This window comes from Cicer arietinum, chromosome 7 (genome assembly GCF_000331145.2).
Source record: "Cicer arietinum cultivar CDC Frontier isolate Library 1 chromosome 7, Cicar.CDCFrontier_v2.0, whole genome shotgun sequence".
Lineage (NCBI taxonomy): Eukaryota > Viridiplantae > Streptophyta > Magnoliopsida > Fabales > Fabaceae > Cicer > Cicer arietinum.
Window position 1 is genome coordinate 50,570,628 of NC_021166.2, and position 18,321 is coordinate 50,588,948.

At 35.0% G+C, this 18,321-nt stretch overlaps 1 protein-coding gene across 1 annotated transcript in view; it reads right to left on the reverse strand.

Annotated features, from left to right (window-relative positions):
- Nucleotides 1–17,262, reverse strand: part of LOC101504120 (BEACH domain-containing protein C2-like) — a 58,297-nt gene extending 41,035 nt beyond the window's left edge. The window contains exons 1-6 of the mRNA XM_073363837.1: nt 17,019–17,262; nt 14,113–16,177; nt 10,404–11,191; nt 7,335–8,036; nt 6,936–7,070; nt 5,493–5,597 (exon numbers count right to left, since the gene is read on the reverse strand). Coding sequence (XP_073219938.1) covers nt 5,493–5,597; nt 6,936–7,070; nt 7,335–8,036; nt 10,404–11,191; nt 14,113–16,120 — 3,738 coding nt within the window. The 5' untranslated portion in view covers nt 16,121–16,177; nt 17,019–17,262. The remainder of the gene's footprint in view (nt 1–5,492; nt 5,598–6,935; nt 7,071–7,334; nt 8,037–10,403; nt 11,192–14,112; nt 16,178–17,018) is intronic.
- Between the last annotated feature and the right edge of the window lie 1,059 nt (nt 17,263–18,321).

An 18,321-nucleotide genomic window follows, 5' to 3' on the forward strand; every position in this document is an offset into this window, starting at 1 on the left:
ATTGGCAATGTTAAGGTGAGTGGAGAACTCTATTATCTTGACAATAGAAGCGACTTTAAAGACCAACCTCAAACGAGTACCTACTTTGAATCTATTTTTGTTTCTTCTAATAATTATGATATTATGTTATGGCATTTACGGTTAGAACATCTTAGTTTTCCGTATTTGAAACATTTGTTTCCTAAATTATTTTCTAAGAAGGATACGTCTTCATTTTATTGTGAAACTTGCAAATTTGCTAAATATCACCGTTCTTCTTTTTGTATACAACCATATAAACAATCAAAACCGTTTGCAATTATTCATAGTGATGTTTGGGGTCTAATAGAATTGTTAAAATTCAGTGTATTTTTAAATTATTCCTTGATTGTGCAACGTCTTAAGCTAATTGTTTGTAGTCCTAGTCAATACAATTTTCTAGGCATTTAATGTAATTATTGCAACATCATTATAAATAGGAAGATGTGTGATCTCATTAGGCACACAAGAAATACACAAATAACATATTTTTACATGGTATCAGAGCAGGTTCTGGTTCTGTGACCCGTCTTTGTGCTTCACTACCGCTGTAGGCGGCTGCAAATGCCGCCGAAGCACCACTTTTTTCAGTCTTTCAATTTTTTGCCTTCATACAGTCATCTGTCACCATCAACTCTGGCTGCCTTTCTAGCAACCAGTGACGACGCTATAGCTGGCCTCGAAAGCAGCGCCTTCACTATGTGTTTTTCCAGTGACTTTTTTCTTTCTTTCAAACATGACTGTGCTTTACACTAGCTGCCACTGTTTTGTTCTTTTTTTTACTTTGTTACAGCTGTGTCAACACCAGCTGCCCCTTTTCTAGTGCGCATCCAAAACCAACAAACAACGCCGCGCAATCCTCCGGCGAGCACGATGGTGCTTCTCCCGTCGCCAACCAACATTACACACGCCGTCACGGGCGTCTGTCTTCTCTATGTATAGGTCCCATGCGCCTCCATCAAATCCATGCATGAGAACGCATGCACCTGTCTCCAACCCCCTTCTACAGGTCTTTTCATGATGTGGTGATTTTTCACCAACCTCTCATTTTTCAACTTTTCGTTCTGCATTGTATTTGTTGTTGTGAGAACATAGTTTCAAGGATAAAGTACCATTTGCTCAGACGATCATTTTATTCCCACCGACGACCATTTGCTCAGACGATCATTTTATTCTCACCGACAAGGTACCACTTAGTTTCAAGGGCAGACACATAGGTGACTCTATTCCTACATATGAATCATATTAGTGGCGCATTTCATTCTCACCGATGATCAATTCAGTGGTGACTCTTTCACACATGAATCATGAATGGTGGCTTCTCTTTTCAAACTAGTCCAACAATAGTCAACTTAGTGTCATTTTTTATTTGTGATAAAATGTTTTGATGTAACAAGCTTAAAGCATAGTAAGCTTTAACTTGAGGGGGAGTGTTAAAATTGAATGTATTTTTTAATTATTCCTTGATTGTGCAACATCCTAGGCTAATTGTTTGTAGTCCTAGTCAATACAATTTTCTAGGCATTTAATGTAATTATTGCAGTATCATTATAAATAGGAAGGTGTGTGATCTCATTAGATACACAAGAAATACACAAATAACATATTTTTACAAGAATAAACACATTTTCTAACAAAAAATGGTTTATAACTTTTATTGATGATCATACTAGAATTTGTTGGGTTTATTTATTGAAAGAAAAATCGGAAGTTGGACAGGTTGTTAAAAATTTCTTTAAAATGGTGCAAACTCAATACCAAACAAATATTCAAGTCTTTAGAAGTGACAATAATAAAGAACATTTGAATATACTTTTGTTCGATTTTTTTCTTGCAAATGGAGTTGTTTATCAAAGTTCTTGTGTCAATACACCCCAACAAAATAGAATTGCAAAGAGAAAGAATAGGCATCTTCTTGAGGTTGCTAGAGCTTTACTATTTGCAAATAAGGTTCCAAAATATGTGGGGTGAAGTTGTTTTAACTGCATCATATTTAATTAATCGTATGTCATCCAAAGTTTTAGATTTTCATACCCCTCTTGATGTTTTTCGAAATTGTTTTCCATTGACTAGTGTCTCTGCTGATTTGCCACTAAAAGTTTTTGGGTGCACTGCTTTTGTTCATGAACATAAACAACTTGACAAACTCAAGCCACGAGCAATAAAATGTGTGTTTACTGGTTACTCTCTAACTCAGAAGGGGTATAGGTGTTTTGAATCAAAATCAAAAAGAATTTTTGTAACCATGGATGTTACTTTTGTTGAAAATCAACCATTTTTTATTGACATTCATCTTCAGGGGAGAAATTTTAAGGAAGATTCATCTTTTACTTTTGAAAACATCATTCATTTAGGTGATATAGTGTTGTCACAAAATTATGAGACTTATATTGATGCACCAAAAGAAAATGTCCAAGAATCCATATTGGAACACAATCCATTTATGAATAAGGTTCCGACAGATTCGAGGGCGAAAATTTCAAATCAAAATCACAATGACCAAATTTTTTATCTCAATAATAATGAAGGACCGCCTAAAATGCCACAACATAACGACTCAGATAAAGAGACACAAAGCATGTTTACTACCATGAACCCTACTTGGAAGGGAAATGTTTTTTAAAGAAGAAACCATAAACAGATAAAGAAGGACCCATTCTCCGACCCTTCCAAATAGATAATCCAACACATCATCTTGATACAGGTAAGTCTTCTTTTGTTCTTGAGAGTTATGTCGAGTATCCTGATATAGACCATTCTATTGCAATCAGAAAACCTGTTAGATCATGCACTAACCATCTTTTGTCTAATTATGTGTCATACTCAAAATTGTCTTTTTCATTTGTTGCGTTTACCTCTAAGTTGTCTACTATAGAAATTCCAAAAAATGTACAGGAGACTCTAAAAATTCTAAAGTGGAAGGAAGTTGTTCTTGAGGAGATGGGAGCTCTTGAGAAAAATCAAACTTTGAGATTCATGACGTTACCTACAGGAAAGAATATTATTGGTTGTAAATAGGTATTTACTGTGAAATATAATTATGATAACACAGTTGAAAGATACAAGGCACGCTTGGTTGCTAAAGGGTTTACTCAGACATATGACATTGATTACTCAGAGACTTTTGCTCTTGTTGCCAAATTAAACACTATTACAGTTCTCTTGTCATTGGCGGTGAATTTGATGTAAAGAATGTTTTTCTGAATGGTGATTTGGAGGAGGAAGTATACATGGATAGTCCACCTGACTTTGAAGATAAGTTTGGTTCACATGTGTGCAAACTACAAAAATCACTTTATGGTCTCAAGCAATCCCCAAGGGTTTGATTTGAAAAATTCACTCGGACGGTCAAAAGGCAAGGATATATGCAGAGACAATCAGACGACATTTTGTTCATGAAGTTCTCTAATGTTGGTAAAATTGCAATTCTAATTGTATATGTAGATATTATTCTCACAAGAGATGACATTGTTGAGATGGAAAGATTGAAGAGAAATTTGACAAAAGAATTTGAGATCAAAGATTTAGACACGCTTAAATATTTTCTTGGTATAGAAGTTGTTCACTCAAAGAAGGGAATTGTTGTTTCTCAGAAAATACATCATAGATCTCTTGGAAGAAATTGGGATGAGTGGGTGTAGACTAGCAGATACTTCTATGGAATTAAATGCTAAACTTTAGGAGAAAGGCAGTGTTCCTGTTGAGATTAGAAGATACCAGAGGTTGGTCGGCAAACTTATTTATCTAGCCCACACTAGACGTGACATCGCTTTCTCTATTTGTGTTGTAAGCCAATTCATGCATTCTCCTTATGAAGAACACTTGGAGTCAGTTTATCGAATCTTAAGGTACTTGCAATTCAATCCTGGAAAGGGTTTGTACTTCAATAAAACTAATGACAGATAAGTCTCTATATTTACAGATGTTGATTAAGCCGGATTAGTTACTGATAGAAAATCCACTATTGGATATTGTGCCTATGTTTGGGGAAATTTAGTCACTTGAAGAAGTAAGAAACAATGGATTGTTGCTCGAAGCAGTGCAGAAGCTGAATTCAGAGCAATGGCGCAAGGAATCTGTAAACTTTTATGGATTCGTAAACTCTTGAACGAACTGATAATGAAAGTTAACTCACCCTTAAAATTGTTTTGTGATAGCAAAGCAGCAACAAGTATAGCTCACAACCTTGTACAACATGATAGAACCAAGCACATTGAGATTGACCGCCATTTCATAAAAGAAAAAATTGATGTTGGAATTATATGTCTGCCATTTGTGACTTCCAATAAGCAAATTGTTGATATCTTGACAAAGAGTTTGGCAAGACCCAATTTTGAGCGACTTATAGCCAAGTTGGGCATGACAAATATCTATGCACCAACTTTAGGGGGGGAGAATATTGTTAAACTTATTATTAATATTATTATTATCATTATTATTATTATCATTATTATTATTATTATTATTATTATTATTATTATTATTATTATGCAGATATTACATTATTAGGCAGTTATTAGATTTAAGCAGCAGTTATTATGATTTAGACAGCAGTTACATCTGGCAGTTATTTTATTAGACAGTGAAGAAAAAATCAGGAGGCAATTATTTGGGAATTGCATATTGGTTGGGAGAGACCAAGCTCTCGAATTTCTTGGGAACCCATTGTGTAATCTTATTCTATCATTAATAAAAGTCAATTATTTAAATCTATATTTGATACCAATTTCTATCAGCTTCATGCTTTATTGTGTGATAGTGCCCCTCGGCCTCGGCTAGTGGTGGTTGGGTGAAGGTTAATATTGATGGAGCTGCGCGTGGTTCCCCAGCTATTTCAACTGCAGGTGGCCGATTTAGAGATAATAACTATGTTGCTCTTGGTTGTTTCAGTATCTATCTAGGAATTCAATTTGCCTACTTTGCTGAGTTTTTTGTTGCTATCACGACCATTGAGTTAGCTTTTCGTTAGAATTGGAGACATCTCTGGAATTAGTGTGATTCTAAACTCGTGGTTGGTGCTTTTCATTCTACTTACAGGTCCCTTGGAGTCTTCGAACTCGATGGAAAACTTGTATAACTTTTTGTAATCAAATGTACTTTTAAATTTCACATATTCATAGGGAAGGAAACACTTGTGTTGACATATTAGCCTCTTATAGTCTCTCTCATCATGGCTCTCGTTGGTGGTCGATTATTCCAAACTGCATTAAATTGAAATCTTTTAGGAATAGAGTGCCTCTTCCAAGTTATAGATTAATAATTGTTTTCTTGAGTATTGGTATAGTCCCCTCAACTCTCTTACTTTATTTTCAATTTCAATGAATTTTTTGGGTACTGCAAATAATTGTTAGGGATTAGAGTGTCAACATAGTTGGAATGTCTTCCTTTATAGTGATGCATTAGTACCTCATTAGCCTTTTATCTAAAAAAGGGATGGGGAGAATAAGAAGAATTGAGCTGTATAAAACTACTACCTCATAGTTTGATATCATAACCTCAAGAATCCATTCTGGCCATTCTTCCATATTAGTTAGTCTGCCTCTGTTTTCTGGATGACTGCAAGTCAAAAATAGAAGATCCTGAAATCATACACAAACGGGGAGCTTAAAACTGGGGGCCATAAAACAAGTTTTCCAACAGAAAACATATCCATAACTTGAATTCTTACTTCATCAATTAATTTCCATAAAGAGACATTCTATATGGTAGTGGGATAAGCATGCACAACATTCCTTGACTGTAAGAGAACAACTGCTCAAGGGCAGGACTTGCAATATACACAATTTCTCTTATGAGACTAGAAAGAAATGTAAAGTATGAAACTTGAGATATAACACAATAAGGTAATTTCTTTATTTGATAATTGATAAGAGAATAAAATATATTACGAAAATGGAGAGGCGAAACAAACAAAAAGAACAGGATATTCTCTTTGCAGAAAGCCACAAATAAAGTGTTAAATATAAATATAAAAGTAAAAAGAGAAATTGATAGAAGTGCATCCTTTCCACATGTCTGCCACTGCCACTTATACTTTGGATATGTTTGATGGTGAGGATAAGTGACATGATAATATATAAATTATCATATCCTATTTCAATCCAGTTTTTGATGATTCAACATGATACAATAAGTTCATCCAGAACCTGATTCAATCCTACCTCTCTAGTTAAAAAATTTATCATGAATATGAGTTGAGTTACAAACCACCAAAATAGGATAAGAAAACTAATTTACTCAATCACTCTTACAAAATAAAATTTAAAATATTTAAAAAAATGTACTCTAATAAAATATGCATATAAATTAAAAACAATCAAATTCGATATTAAATTAAAAAATATTAATTTTAAAAATAAATATAACTTTCTTACAAGGGTAGTTTTGTCATTTGCATATAATATATATCATATCTTTATTTAGCTTATGTGATATATAAAATAGAATTATTTAGTTATTTGTGATTTTTCAAAAAAAATTGAAATTATTTATTTAGTAGTGTTAACGTATTTTCGTAAATATAAAATTATTTCATTAATTATTTAATTTTTTTAGTATTTTTTCTAATTTATATAATTTAAAAATAATATATGCAATTGTTTTACAAAGATAATTTTGTCATTTAAATATGATATATATTATCTCATGTCATGATGAGATGTGTACAAAAAACATAATATAATAAAATAATGTTATCATGTATGTTATCATATACCCATCAAACACATGATAGAATAAGTGTTTATCTTGTTCCTATCATATCTTACCATTATCCTGATATATATCTTATCATGACCATCAAACGGACGAAAAAAGTTGAAAGCAAGGAAAAACCAATGCATAAATCAAACAAGTGCAACAACGAAACACTGAAAATACTGATATATTGTTTAAAATGAGATTTATTAAGCTAATACCTGTAGTGCTCTACTCTGCAGAGGCCTAGGTGCAAATGGAAGGGAACGCAAAAGCACCAATAAAATTTGTAAATGCTCAAAGCGATGACCTGAATCATATAAGTTCAGCCCATTCTCTGTTGAAGATGCATTTATCTAAAAACGAAAAGAAAACCATGATATGTAATGATCAAAAAGAACAAAAACCTATAAGCATTTGATGGCCAAAAAACAATAAACTTTACCAAATAAATCATGGGCATGCAATGACATTAGCATTTAGCAGTTTCATAAAATATTAAATATAGAAAACACAACCAGTTACCATTTTCAAATTATTATACAAATAACTGTTGCTGATATGTGTTTCCATTGGTATAGACTATAGAGTAGGGTTAACGTAGAGGGAACTAATCATACCGAAGCAGCCAATAAAGCCGTATAAACATTGTGAGTCATTAGCCTGTTGGGTGCAGCTTGGAAAGCCTTCTGTAAGGAAAAAAGAAGAAGAGAGACCTTATCACGAAACATTGTACCACCCCCATTATGCAATCCAACACCCAAAAGGTTGCTTGTTGTATCAGGATCAGCATGAGAGTCAAACCTCAAATGCCCAGAAACTACTAAAGCACCTAAGAGACTTATGACCCCAACAACTATGCCGTCCCTTTTATCAACATTATAAACATTTTTTCTGGCACTGTCGGCACTGATGGAAAGACTAATGCCTCCCAAAATCTTAACATGTTGAATTTCAGAGGTGGACATCGTTCTTTCAATATGCGCATCAGGAGAACCAGGATCAAGGTTGCTGCCACTATCAACAGATTCAGAACCTTGTTCACTGTCTTGTAAAATGGCTTCACTTTTCACATCTGACCCTTCATCATCCTGGCATGTTTCTTTGATCTCACAGCTAGCACTAGGTTCATTTTTTTGATGTCCAGGGTTTTTTGACACTGATTCCTGGATATCATTTTCTCCAGCTTTAGCCTCCCTTAGGAGAAGAACAAGAAGAGTTTCTATACCGCCACATGCTAGGAATGCTTCTACAAATGTGTGAACTCTAGATGTATTAGGCTGAACAACCAACCTGTAGAAGAGATGCAATACCCTAGCAATCTAGAAAATGGAGTAAATAATGAGTAAAATTTTCTTTAGATAATAGATAAGTGATAGAGTTTTTAAAAAATGGAAAGAAAAAAACAAGCATTCTATGTTCATCTTAGATTTTTCCAATTTCAAACTAAACCGCTAAACATGAGAATTGGAGGTAACCATCTAGATACAACAACAACAACCAAGTCTTATACATTAGGTGGAGAAAGCTACGTGGATCAAACAGCATATTTAACTCTAAAAAAACCAAGTTTCAGTGAATCCATTTACATCAATGTTTTAGTTAATGGTTTCTAAAATTTTCTTTAGTCTTCCTCTGTCTCTTTTAGACAGATTATCTTATGTTTATTCCATTTTTCTTACATGATCAAACAACCTAAAGTAAGATTTTGCATCCTCTCTTTTTACTTTAATTTTCTCTGATAAATTTTCTCATGATCTTTTCTTTTCTTCTGTCCGCTCATCCACTGCAAGATTCGTGTTTTTGTTATACTTATTCTTTCTTTGATGACTCTTTACTGCCTGACATTCCCTGACATAGAGAATGACTAGACACAGCTATCAAGCTGTCTTTAAGTATGGTAGGAACTTTTTGGTCACAAATTGTGACATATATTTCTCCAAATCAACCCTTTAGCTTGAATCAAATGTGATGTTGATAAAACCAGATATTTTATAAAAATAATTAGGAAGAAATCCCCTAATTACAATTAGAATGCAAATATTTGAGAGTCTGCTCCTTGCTAGTCTCCCTCTAAACCTTTCTTTTTATTTGTATAAATCGTAATCTACATCGACTTCCTCGTCCTAATTATTACAGGCCAACCAACTAATTAGGACTCAATTACATAAAACCCCCCAACCCCATACAGACACACAAGTTTCACCCTGTCAACAAGGTTGTGACTTATCATGGACAGTCAAATGACTCCCAATGGAGTACTACTGCCTGAAGCATAATGATACACCCTCTCCAGAATGAATTATAAGAAAAAATGATCAAATAACGCATATTAAGAAATATTGTTGGTCACATTTAATCTATGCAATCCCAATAAAAAGTTTAGTCTATTGCTTAAATTATCCTCAATGATTAATAAGTTATATAGCTGGAAATGTGAAAAGTTATATTAAATGAGAGGCAGTTTAGAGATTTCATTGTTAAATAAGAGAGAAGTTATTGATTTTTCACTCCAAGAAATATGAGCTAATTTTGCTTATATTTCATTCTAGTTGGAGTAGTCCTAGTTCACCAAAGTCCTCTTTTTGCACAACTACCAGTAGGAAAGTTAGAAGATTCTGATGATGGTGGAGGTCAAGACATATAGCACAAGCTCCGATCCCCTGTTATGTGCAACTGATTTTTCTATAAACTACAACTAGCAAATAAGTCAGACCTATATGCTTGGAAGTTCCCACCACCACCTATATACGAGCAACTCCAGCTCGTGAGAGCTTATAGTGCACCACACACATCCTACAACAACTCGTGTAACTTCCTGTAATTAACTGAAGTTAGTTAGATCCTATAGCCTAATGGTGTCTCTATAAATAGAGTGCCCTGTGTTGTAATCAGTAACATTTGAATAGAAGAGTAATTTCAGAAAACAGAATATTCATCGCTATCTAGAGTAGATTACAATTTTCTAATAGTTATGGAGTGGCATATGACCTATAAGTTTTGTCTTCAGGGGGAGCGTTAGAAATCATGTAAATAGGGCGGTTATTATTATATACAATCATGCAATCTTTGTGCATATTGTGATTGTGTATATATAACAGTTCCGCGATGTAATACACACCAATACACTCATACCCTCTCTCAGTTTCCTCTTTCTCAACACATGATATCTATATAATAAAACTCACAAAAAATAACTTTCATATAAAAATAAGATAATTTATTAAGATAAATAGCATATATAATAAAAGTATGTACAATCCTTAAACACAAAGAAAACAGGATATAAAAGATAAATCCTAGTGTAAACAAGAAGAAATGCACATGCAAAGCCTGAGGCCTCCAGATAGACTCGTGTCAGGAGGAATTTTCTACCAAAACAACAACTAACTGGACATCAAAAAGAAACAGGGTGAGTCTTTTATTTGTACATAGAAAAATGTTGGATTAATAAATAACAACCTTTCAATGTGAAAACTCAAATTGCTGACATAAAACAAAAAGTTACCAAGCAATTGGAGACAACATAAAAACCATAGAAACATTAACATGAATATTCTATTACTAAAAATATGTTCTTAAGAATGTTGTGTATCTATGTGCTTTATGATAGCATATTTCCTGAGAATTACTTTCGGATACTACACAAAGAAAGAGAGAGAATACAAGCACCCTATCTCACTACTTACCTGACCAGGTTGTGGACAGTCAACCATGAACCGAAGTAAACATCGGACATCATCGGAGACCATTGAAGGAGATGCTGCCACTATTAGAAGTTCAATCACCACCAAGAGCTCGTCAACCAAAGCATTGACTTCACCCACTGGTCTTGTTGCTCCAGTTAGAGGAACAGTATTTACTGAATCCTTTTCAGGAACAGTCCAGTAGCATCTTCTGCAGCCATCAAGAAGCATCTGAATGGCATTGGCATCTCGCATCACTGCAGACTCGGTGAAAACCATGTCAGCAAGTGATGACAGAAGCTTCTTCTGTATTCCATAACTACATAAACTCCAAATTTTTATATCAAGCAGCAATGTGGTGAAGAGCTGCACTTTCAGCGTGTGGTTGATCTTCTGAGATTGACAAAGTGAGACAACTGCTGCAACAAGTTCTTCATCATCTACTCCATCAAGTCTTCCAATACCAAGTGAAGATAAGGTTTGGAGCAGATAATTTAGAATCTTAGATAGAACTTCAGGTCCTTGGCAACGACCCAACTCCTCACTGTTCCTCGGATATTGAATAGCTGTGGATATAATTCTAAATATCGGAGCAGCAAGAGATGTAGTTGCCACTGACAAAGAAAAATTCCCTTGATGTGGTTCTAGAGTATCCTCGTGTACATTACTTATTGCTAAGGGAAGCAAAGACAATGGGCCACCATAAGCCACAGCCCACAAGACATCCACAGGTCGCATTCGTGTAGCAACATGGACTTGCCCAAGAACCTCAGCAGGACGTCGAAGCATTCCTGAATCATAACAAAAGAACCATAACAAGAATGGACAATAATGCAACATATTTTTAATACCTTGATGCATAAAAGAAATTTAATCATGGTCTGGTAGTAAATATAACTATAAGTAATCATTTAATAAACTTGAGGCTCTAGCTTTAAATACTGACATATGCCTCACATAAATACTCTCGCCGTCCTCAATTATAAACAAAAGTAACTTACAAACAAATTAAAAAAAGTAATTAACCTCATTCAATTTTTTTGATGTAATCAAAAAAATAATTGCGTCCTCAATTATAAACAAAAGTAACTTACAAACAAACTAAAAAAAGTAATTAACCTCATTCAATTTTCTTGATGTAATCAAAAAAATAATTGCATTTCCTAAACTATTCTTTTCATTTTGTTTCATATGTGAATTTGTTTCATTGAAGGATATTTTGAGAATAATAGCATTAAATAGGGTGAGATTAGTTGAATTTTGCTAAAACTTGATGGATCACAAATGACCTGATTTTGTAGGGAGACATCACCACTAGTTTTGTTGGTTCAAATGATCAATTTGCAAACATTTTCGCCAAGTCCTTGAGGGGTCCTCATATAAGCTATATGTAACCAGCTTTGTGCATATGATTTAAATAGCTTGAAAGAGAGTGTTAAAAATATGATTAGGATTTTTGTAATTATTTTATATTAGGTATATCTCAATGTAAATACTAAATAGTATTTATTTGCAGTAAGCCTATATAAAAAGAACTTCGTTATGTAGTTCAAACACATGATTTCACCATCTCATGCCTCTATTTTCTCATACTCAGTAATTTTCCTCTCGAGTAATTTGTCACTCATGGTCAAGTTTTGGAGTTTGGCATTGCTCTGGATATGTCTACAGTCTCTATTGTCTTCTCTAGCTTCCAGCTAAACCACCTACTGAGCTCTGTTGTCCCTGCTCTTGGTAGCACTCCTTCCCTTGCATCTTATATCAACAATTAGAACCAATCGAGGAGGATCATCCAACTTCAAGCCTCATCCCAAGTGTGGGCACTGCCATCGTCTGGGACATAATATTGATCCTTGAAGGCTGATTCTTCGAACAGTCATAAGACCATGGATCCTCCTCATGCCTCACCAGCCAACTATGAAGATTTTCTCCATTGGCTTAAGAATGCCAGAGCTCTAAATCTATTGCTTCTAATACGTACACCGGTAATTCATTTGTTTTTATTTCTCAGACACCTTTCCTTGGCCCCTAGGTTCTTGACTTCAGTGCTTCTGACCACATTACTAATAATAAGGTTATTTCCTCCTCTCATTCTACATCCGGTTACATACTTAATGTAACTTAAGTCTATTGTTCCAAAACTCAATCCCAATAGATTGGTACTGTCCAAATACTCACTTCCCTGTCAACCACTTATGCTTTTGTGTTTGGATGTCCATTTAATAAACTCTCTACTAGTCGTTTGATTCATTCTCAAGATTGTGTTTTACCTTCTTTTTTTTGTATAATGGAGGCAATGAGGTTTAAACCTGGGACCTTATGCATACTACCCAAACCCCTTCTCACTAGACCAATCACATTGGCTTACTGTGTTAATACCTTTACCAATAGCAATGTTACCTCAACCTTCTCGTACTATTTCCACTTTTGGACCCAAATATTTGGTTACCTTTATTTAAGATTTTTCCTGTTATACATAGTTATTTTTAATGAAAAATATATCTAAATTATTCTCTATTTTAGAGTAATTTTGTCAAGAAATTAAACCACAAGTTTGTGTTTCTATTTGCTCTTGCCGTAGTGATAATGCCCATGAATTTCAAAATTTTATGGCTTCTAAAGGCATTCTACACCAAACATTTTGTGCTCGTACACCTCAACAAAATGGGGCAGCTGGACACAAATACCAAGATCTCATTGAAACCACGGTGGACACAAATATCAAGATCTCATCGAAACCACTCGAACTCTCCTTCTTCATGGTGAATTGGTAGTCTTTGATCTCATATTTGGGGGATGATGTCCTAACGGCTATCTTATAAATTGCATGCCCTCTACAAACAAAATTTTGAAAGATTATTTAACTACATCAGGAATCTTTATACATACAAAATTAACATAGATCAACCAGTAGTATAAAAATTTATCTATATTTATAAAATCAATACCCATAAATTGTCTGACCTGCGGCACCAGCAGGTGAAGCATCTGGACAGAAACGCCCACTAAGCAAACTAGGATGATAGAGTAAGTGTATGAAACCTCCAATTTCAGCATCTAATAGAACACTTTCCTCTGCCTTGTTCTGCATTTGAGCATTTGTTGCAAGCCATGGTACCCCCGCTGCACTGCCAAAAGAAGGCACTATATCCCCTCCTCTAGAAGCCAAGCGTCCCATCCTTTCTTGACCAATTGGTTCCTTGAAGATGTAAACAGGGCCCATCTCAGCAAACAAAGGGCACTGACGACGACGACGTTGCAAACCAGCCATAGTAGGAGGAGGGTTAGTTCCGATGCAGCAAAATGCAAGGGATTTAGAAATTTTAGGAAACTCAAAAGGACGACTTTCGTATAGAGATCCATCTACATATAACCTAATTTCATTTTCTGTTTTCCCAATATGCTCAAGACCAATGAAGTACCAACACTGTGGTTTGAATGCATAAGTAAAATGCAACGCAGATCTCTTTAATAAATATATGCAACAAAAAACTTCAGTACTAGAGAAACAACATCCATTGTAGTGCTTATGAATTCCAACCCAAAATATAGTAAAACATTTTTTATTTTGATCACATAAACCTACAAGCTAACTTTTCCGAGATTATTTATCAGGTATCTTTCTGCACAAAAAATCAATATGCATTTATGCAGTGTTTAAATATCCACTTTATAACACAGAAGAAAAAAATATTGATTAACGTTCTCTAACCTGAAGCACCAGAGGGTGAAGCATCTGGACAGAAACGCCCATTGAGCAAACTAGGGTGATAGAGCAGATGAATGCAACCTCCAATTTCCGCATCTAGAAGCGCACCTTCCTCTGCCTTGCTCTGTACATAGGCATTTGTTGCTAGCCATGGTAGCCCAGCTGCATTACCAAAAGAAGGCAACATATCCCCGCCTCTAGAAGCCAGGCCTGACATTCTTTCTGGACCAATTGGTTCCTTGAAAATGTAAACAGGTCCCATCTCAGCAAACAAAGGACATTGACGACGACGACGTTGCAAACCAGCCATAGTAGGAGGAGGGTTAGTTCCTATGCAGCAAAATGCCAGAGGTTTTGAAATTCGAGGGAACTCAAAAGGACGACTTTCATATAAAGATCCATCTACATATAACCTGACTTCACTTTCTGCTTTGCCAAGAATTCCATGCTTGCCTATATGCTCAAGACCAACGAAGTACCAGCATTGTGGTTTGAAAGCATAGGTAAAATGCAAAGATGACTTTTTTCCCTTTCCACTAGCAGTTTCAACAACCAAAAATTGAGCATGAAAATAAGCCTCTATACCCAAATTATCAGAAGATAAAAAACTGAATAACCGTGGCATGTGTGCTGTACCTTCACCAGCAAGTGCACTAGCTGCTGCAGCAGCTGACACAGCAGACGATTTACCTGACTTGGCTGATGCAGCTGCAGCAATTGCAGCAGCAACTGTAGCTGTACTTAATGCATCAGCAAATGATTCAATGTAGATCCATGTTGCAAATGCATACCCGTCGATAAATGGCCAGCGGCTCTCACCTGGACCAAGCAAACCCGAACTTTCACCATCAAACTCAAAAGTGCAAGTTGGCCCTCTTGATTCCTTTTCATTTATTGCTTTCTCCATTGCAAGCATTAAGCGTGAAGCCCATACTGTGGTAAGTGTTCTTGTAATGACTTGAAACCATCTACGAAGATCATTAACACTGAGAGAATGCCCAGCCAAGTATTGTATGCATCGGCACAACGGAGTTCCATCCCACCTTATTTGCCCATTTAAGCCAACATCGACAGTAAAAATTTTGTCTGCTGTTCTCAACAGTACACCTAACAGACCAGCCATTGAGCACATTGCCCGGTTTCTAGTGCAAGCCCGTAATATGGCAAGTAGTCCCCTTACCATTCGTGTCCTAGGCGACATGACAACATCAGAATCACCTACATAAGGAAGCCAAGGAATAATTTCACCAGCTACAATGGCTGCACGGGAGTTTAGCATTACACTAGGAGGATTATTATCACCATCCTCTGCAAAACTTTCAACACCGCCCATTGTTGCAAGAAGCGAGTCTACAATTAAAAAAGACACACTCTCCATTTCTTCACCACTTCCCAAAATTTCTACACCACTTGCAATATTCTTCAGTTTCTCCATACCTTCAGGTTTCCCCATGATTGCAGAATCAACTAAATGAAGCAATTCTGCTGATGTATTTGGCATAGCATTTTTTTGCTTAGGTTTTTGTGGAGAACAAACAGGAGAATATCCAGGTGAACCAAAACCAATGGATGAAGCAGACTGCTTGTTTGTATGACCAAAATGTCCCCCTGACCCAGGGCTGTACGAAAGATTATCATGATGCATTGTGGCAACTGGCGAAGAAGTACACTCTGATGATTGAAATTCCTTTGCATTCCCATCAATATGGTATTGTACATCTTCTGAACCAAAAGAATGGTTCGACTCCACATACTCGTTGTTCTTCTCTCGATCTTCCAAGGATACTTGCTCAAACCGGTTGTCATTTGTAACTGTATTTTCAAAATCAATCTCATGTCCTTGTAAGCTTACCCTTTCATTTGCCTGTTCATCGCCGATGCCACTACCGGCATTTACATTTTCCTTCTGATGACTCTCATCTAACTGTTCTCCAACACTATCTATCACTTCATGATTATCCAATCCATCACCAGATATTTTTATCTCTTTTGATTCTTCCTCTTCTTCCATTATACAATTTCCAAGGAAGCCAACAGATACTCATTCATAATGAAATCCACAATCCACCTACAAGTAACAAAGTTAGTAATTTCTCTACAACTTCAAAACAAAGTAAATAAACAATATCAAGAGACCAGAATATATCAACAATTTCAATATGATTGCCAGCTTTACAGCTATTGCATTCCACAAGGTGATTAACTACATCAATCATGAAAACATTAAATCAAATTACAGTAAAGGCTGAACGATACATTACCATGTATTTCTTAAAATTCTCAACAAACAAAAATTCACTAGAACGTTTTGATTTGATGAAACATGAAAAATATTCTTCAATCTACTGAGGTTGAAGGCAAGTCCGGTGTCTAGCATGTGTAGACACGTGTCACTATCTAACACCGACACATGTAGTTAGTTACAATCACTTTCATTTTTAAAATTATTATTGATATCAACATATCAATGTCGTGCTTATGTGCTTCGAAGCATATAAGTAATGAGAGAGCTTGGTAGAACCGACACTTCTAATCGAAGGCTAGTCCTGGTGTCCGCCGCGTGTTAGTGGCCGACACCAATACAATACTAACACATTCCTTACATTCAATTAATTCATTTTCTCAATTGGTGTATCAATGTTATGTCTGATGTTGATGTCGGTATCTGTGCTTCCTAATGACATGGGGAAACACTAGCTAGAAATCACAAAAAATTACCTAACAAAAACCGACATTTCAAAAACAGATCAATCAAAACAGCAGAGAAGCTTTCAGCATATAAAAAACGCGCGCATTTGACGCATTCTAACACGAAAGTCTAAAAAAGAAAAAAAGGGCAAGGATCGTGAAATTATCGCCATTGGGTAAGAGAAATTAAACAGTGAGAAGAAAACGCTTGAAATCGATACCTTCGTTCAGAAGAATCCAGCGTCTAGTCACGTTTGATCGAGAGAGAAGATTTGATCGAAGGTCGAATGGAAATGAAAGAGAAAGAGCGAGTGAGTGAGTGTGAGAGAGTGAAGGCGAATTAGGCGCGAGAACGAGGGTATAATTGGAATTTGGCGAATTAGGCGCGAGAACGAGGGTATACTATTTGCCGGTACCGGCCTCGTTGGCCTTGCCCAGTCAAAATATGAAAATTTGTGATACCGATAGTTCAGTGAATTTGTGTTTCTTTTGCTTTAGGCAAATGTCAAATTTGCCCACCATGTTCCAATCTCATATTGGCCATTAATTGATTTAATCACTACTTTAATTTATTATTAGTTTAATCGATAGGCTATCATTTAGGGTAATAATTAGAGATCGAATTAAGTTATGTAGAACAACAAACATAAAAAATACAATTTAAATTATATTTTATTTTAAAATAAAATAGATGAGAACAACACAAATTAAGTAATTTTGATTCACAATCAATACGATAGTTATATTTAGTCAATTCAATTTGAATAATTTAATTTATTAATTCACCAATTGAATCACACGTCCACTAAACACCTAGTAGTTCTCTTGTTGGTAGTAGAATCAAAAATTATATCATCAACATATATTAGTGGTTCTTTCAAAATTATTAAAATGAAAGTAAAATTTTGATTATCACTAACTTTGCCACATAAATAAAAATTTAAGTGTATCTTTGACCTACAAGTCTAGCCTTGTTTCTAATTACTTCACATTTCTCATTCAATTTTTTTTTAAAACTCATTTGGTTCCAATTGACTTCTTTTCTTTATGTTTGTACACAAGATCTCATACATAATTTCTTTTTAATTGATTAAAGTCTTCTTGCATGGCTATTATTCATCCATTATTTGATAAAACTTCGTCTATTGTTGTAAGCTCAATTTCATATAGTAGTCAAAACATTGATGTTTCTTTGAATGTGGACCTAATATTCAGATGACCATTTACACTTACTGTAAAATTTTTACCATGTGTTTAGAATATGATAATAAATTCATACATTTTAATAAAATCAGAGACAATCAATTAAACCATTGTAATTATTACCACTTAAATAATTTGTAACTATATAAGATACATAGTTTACAAGTACTTTTAGATGTACCAAGTAAGTTAAAATTACAACTTTTAGATCATTTTTTAGTATCTCAACATCAACAGCACCTTTCGGAGCCTCACAGTCATCTTTGACTATATCTCAAAGTTTATGATCATGCTAGATGTAGAAACTTCTAAACTTATCCT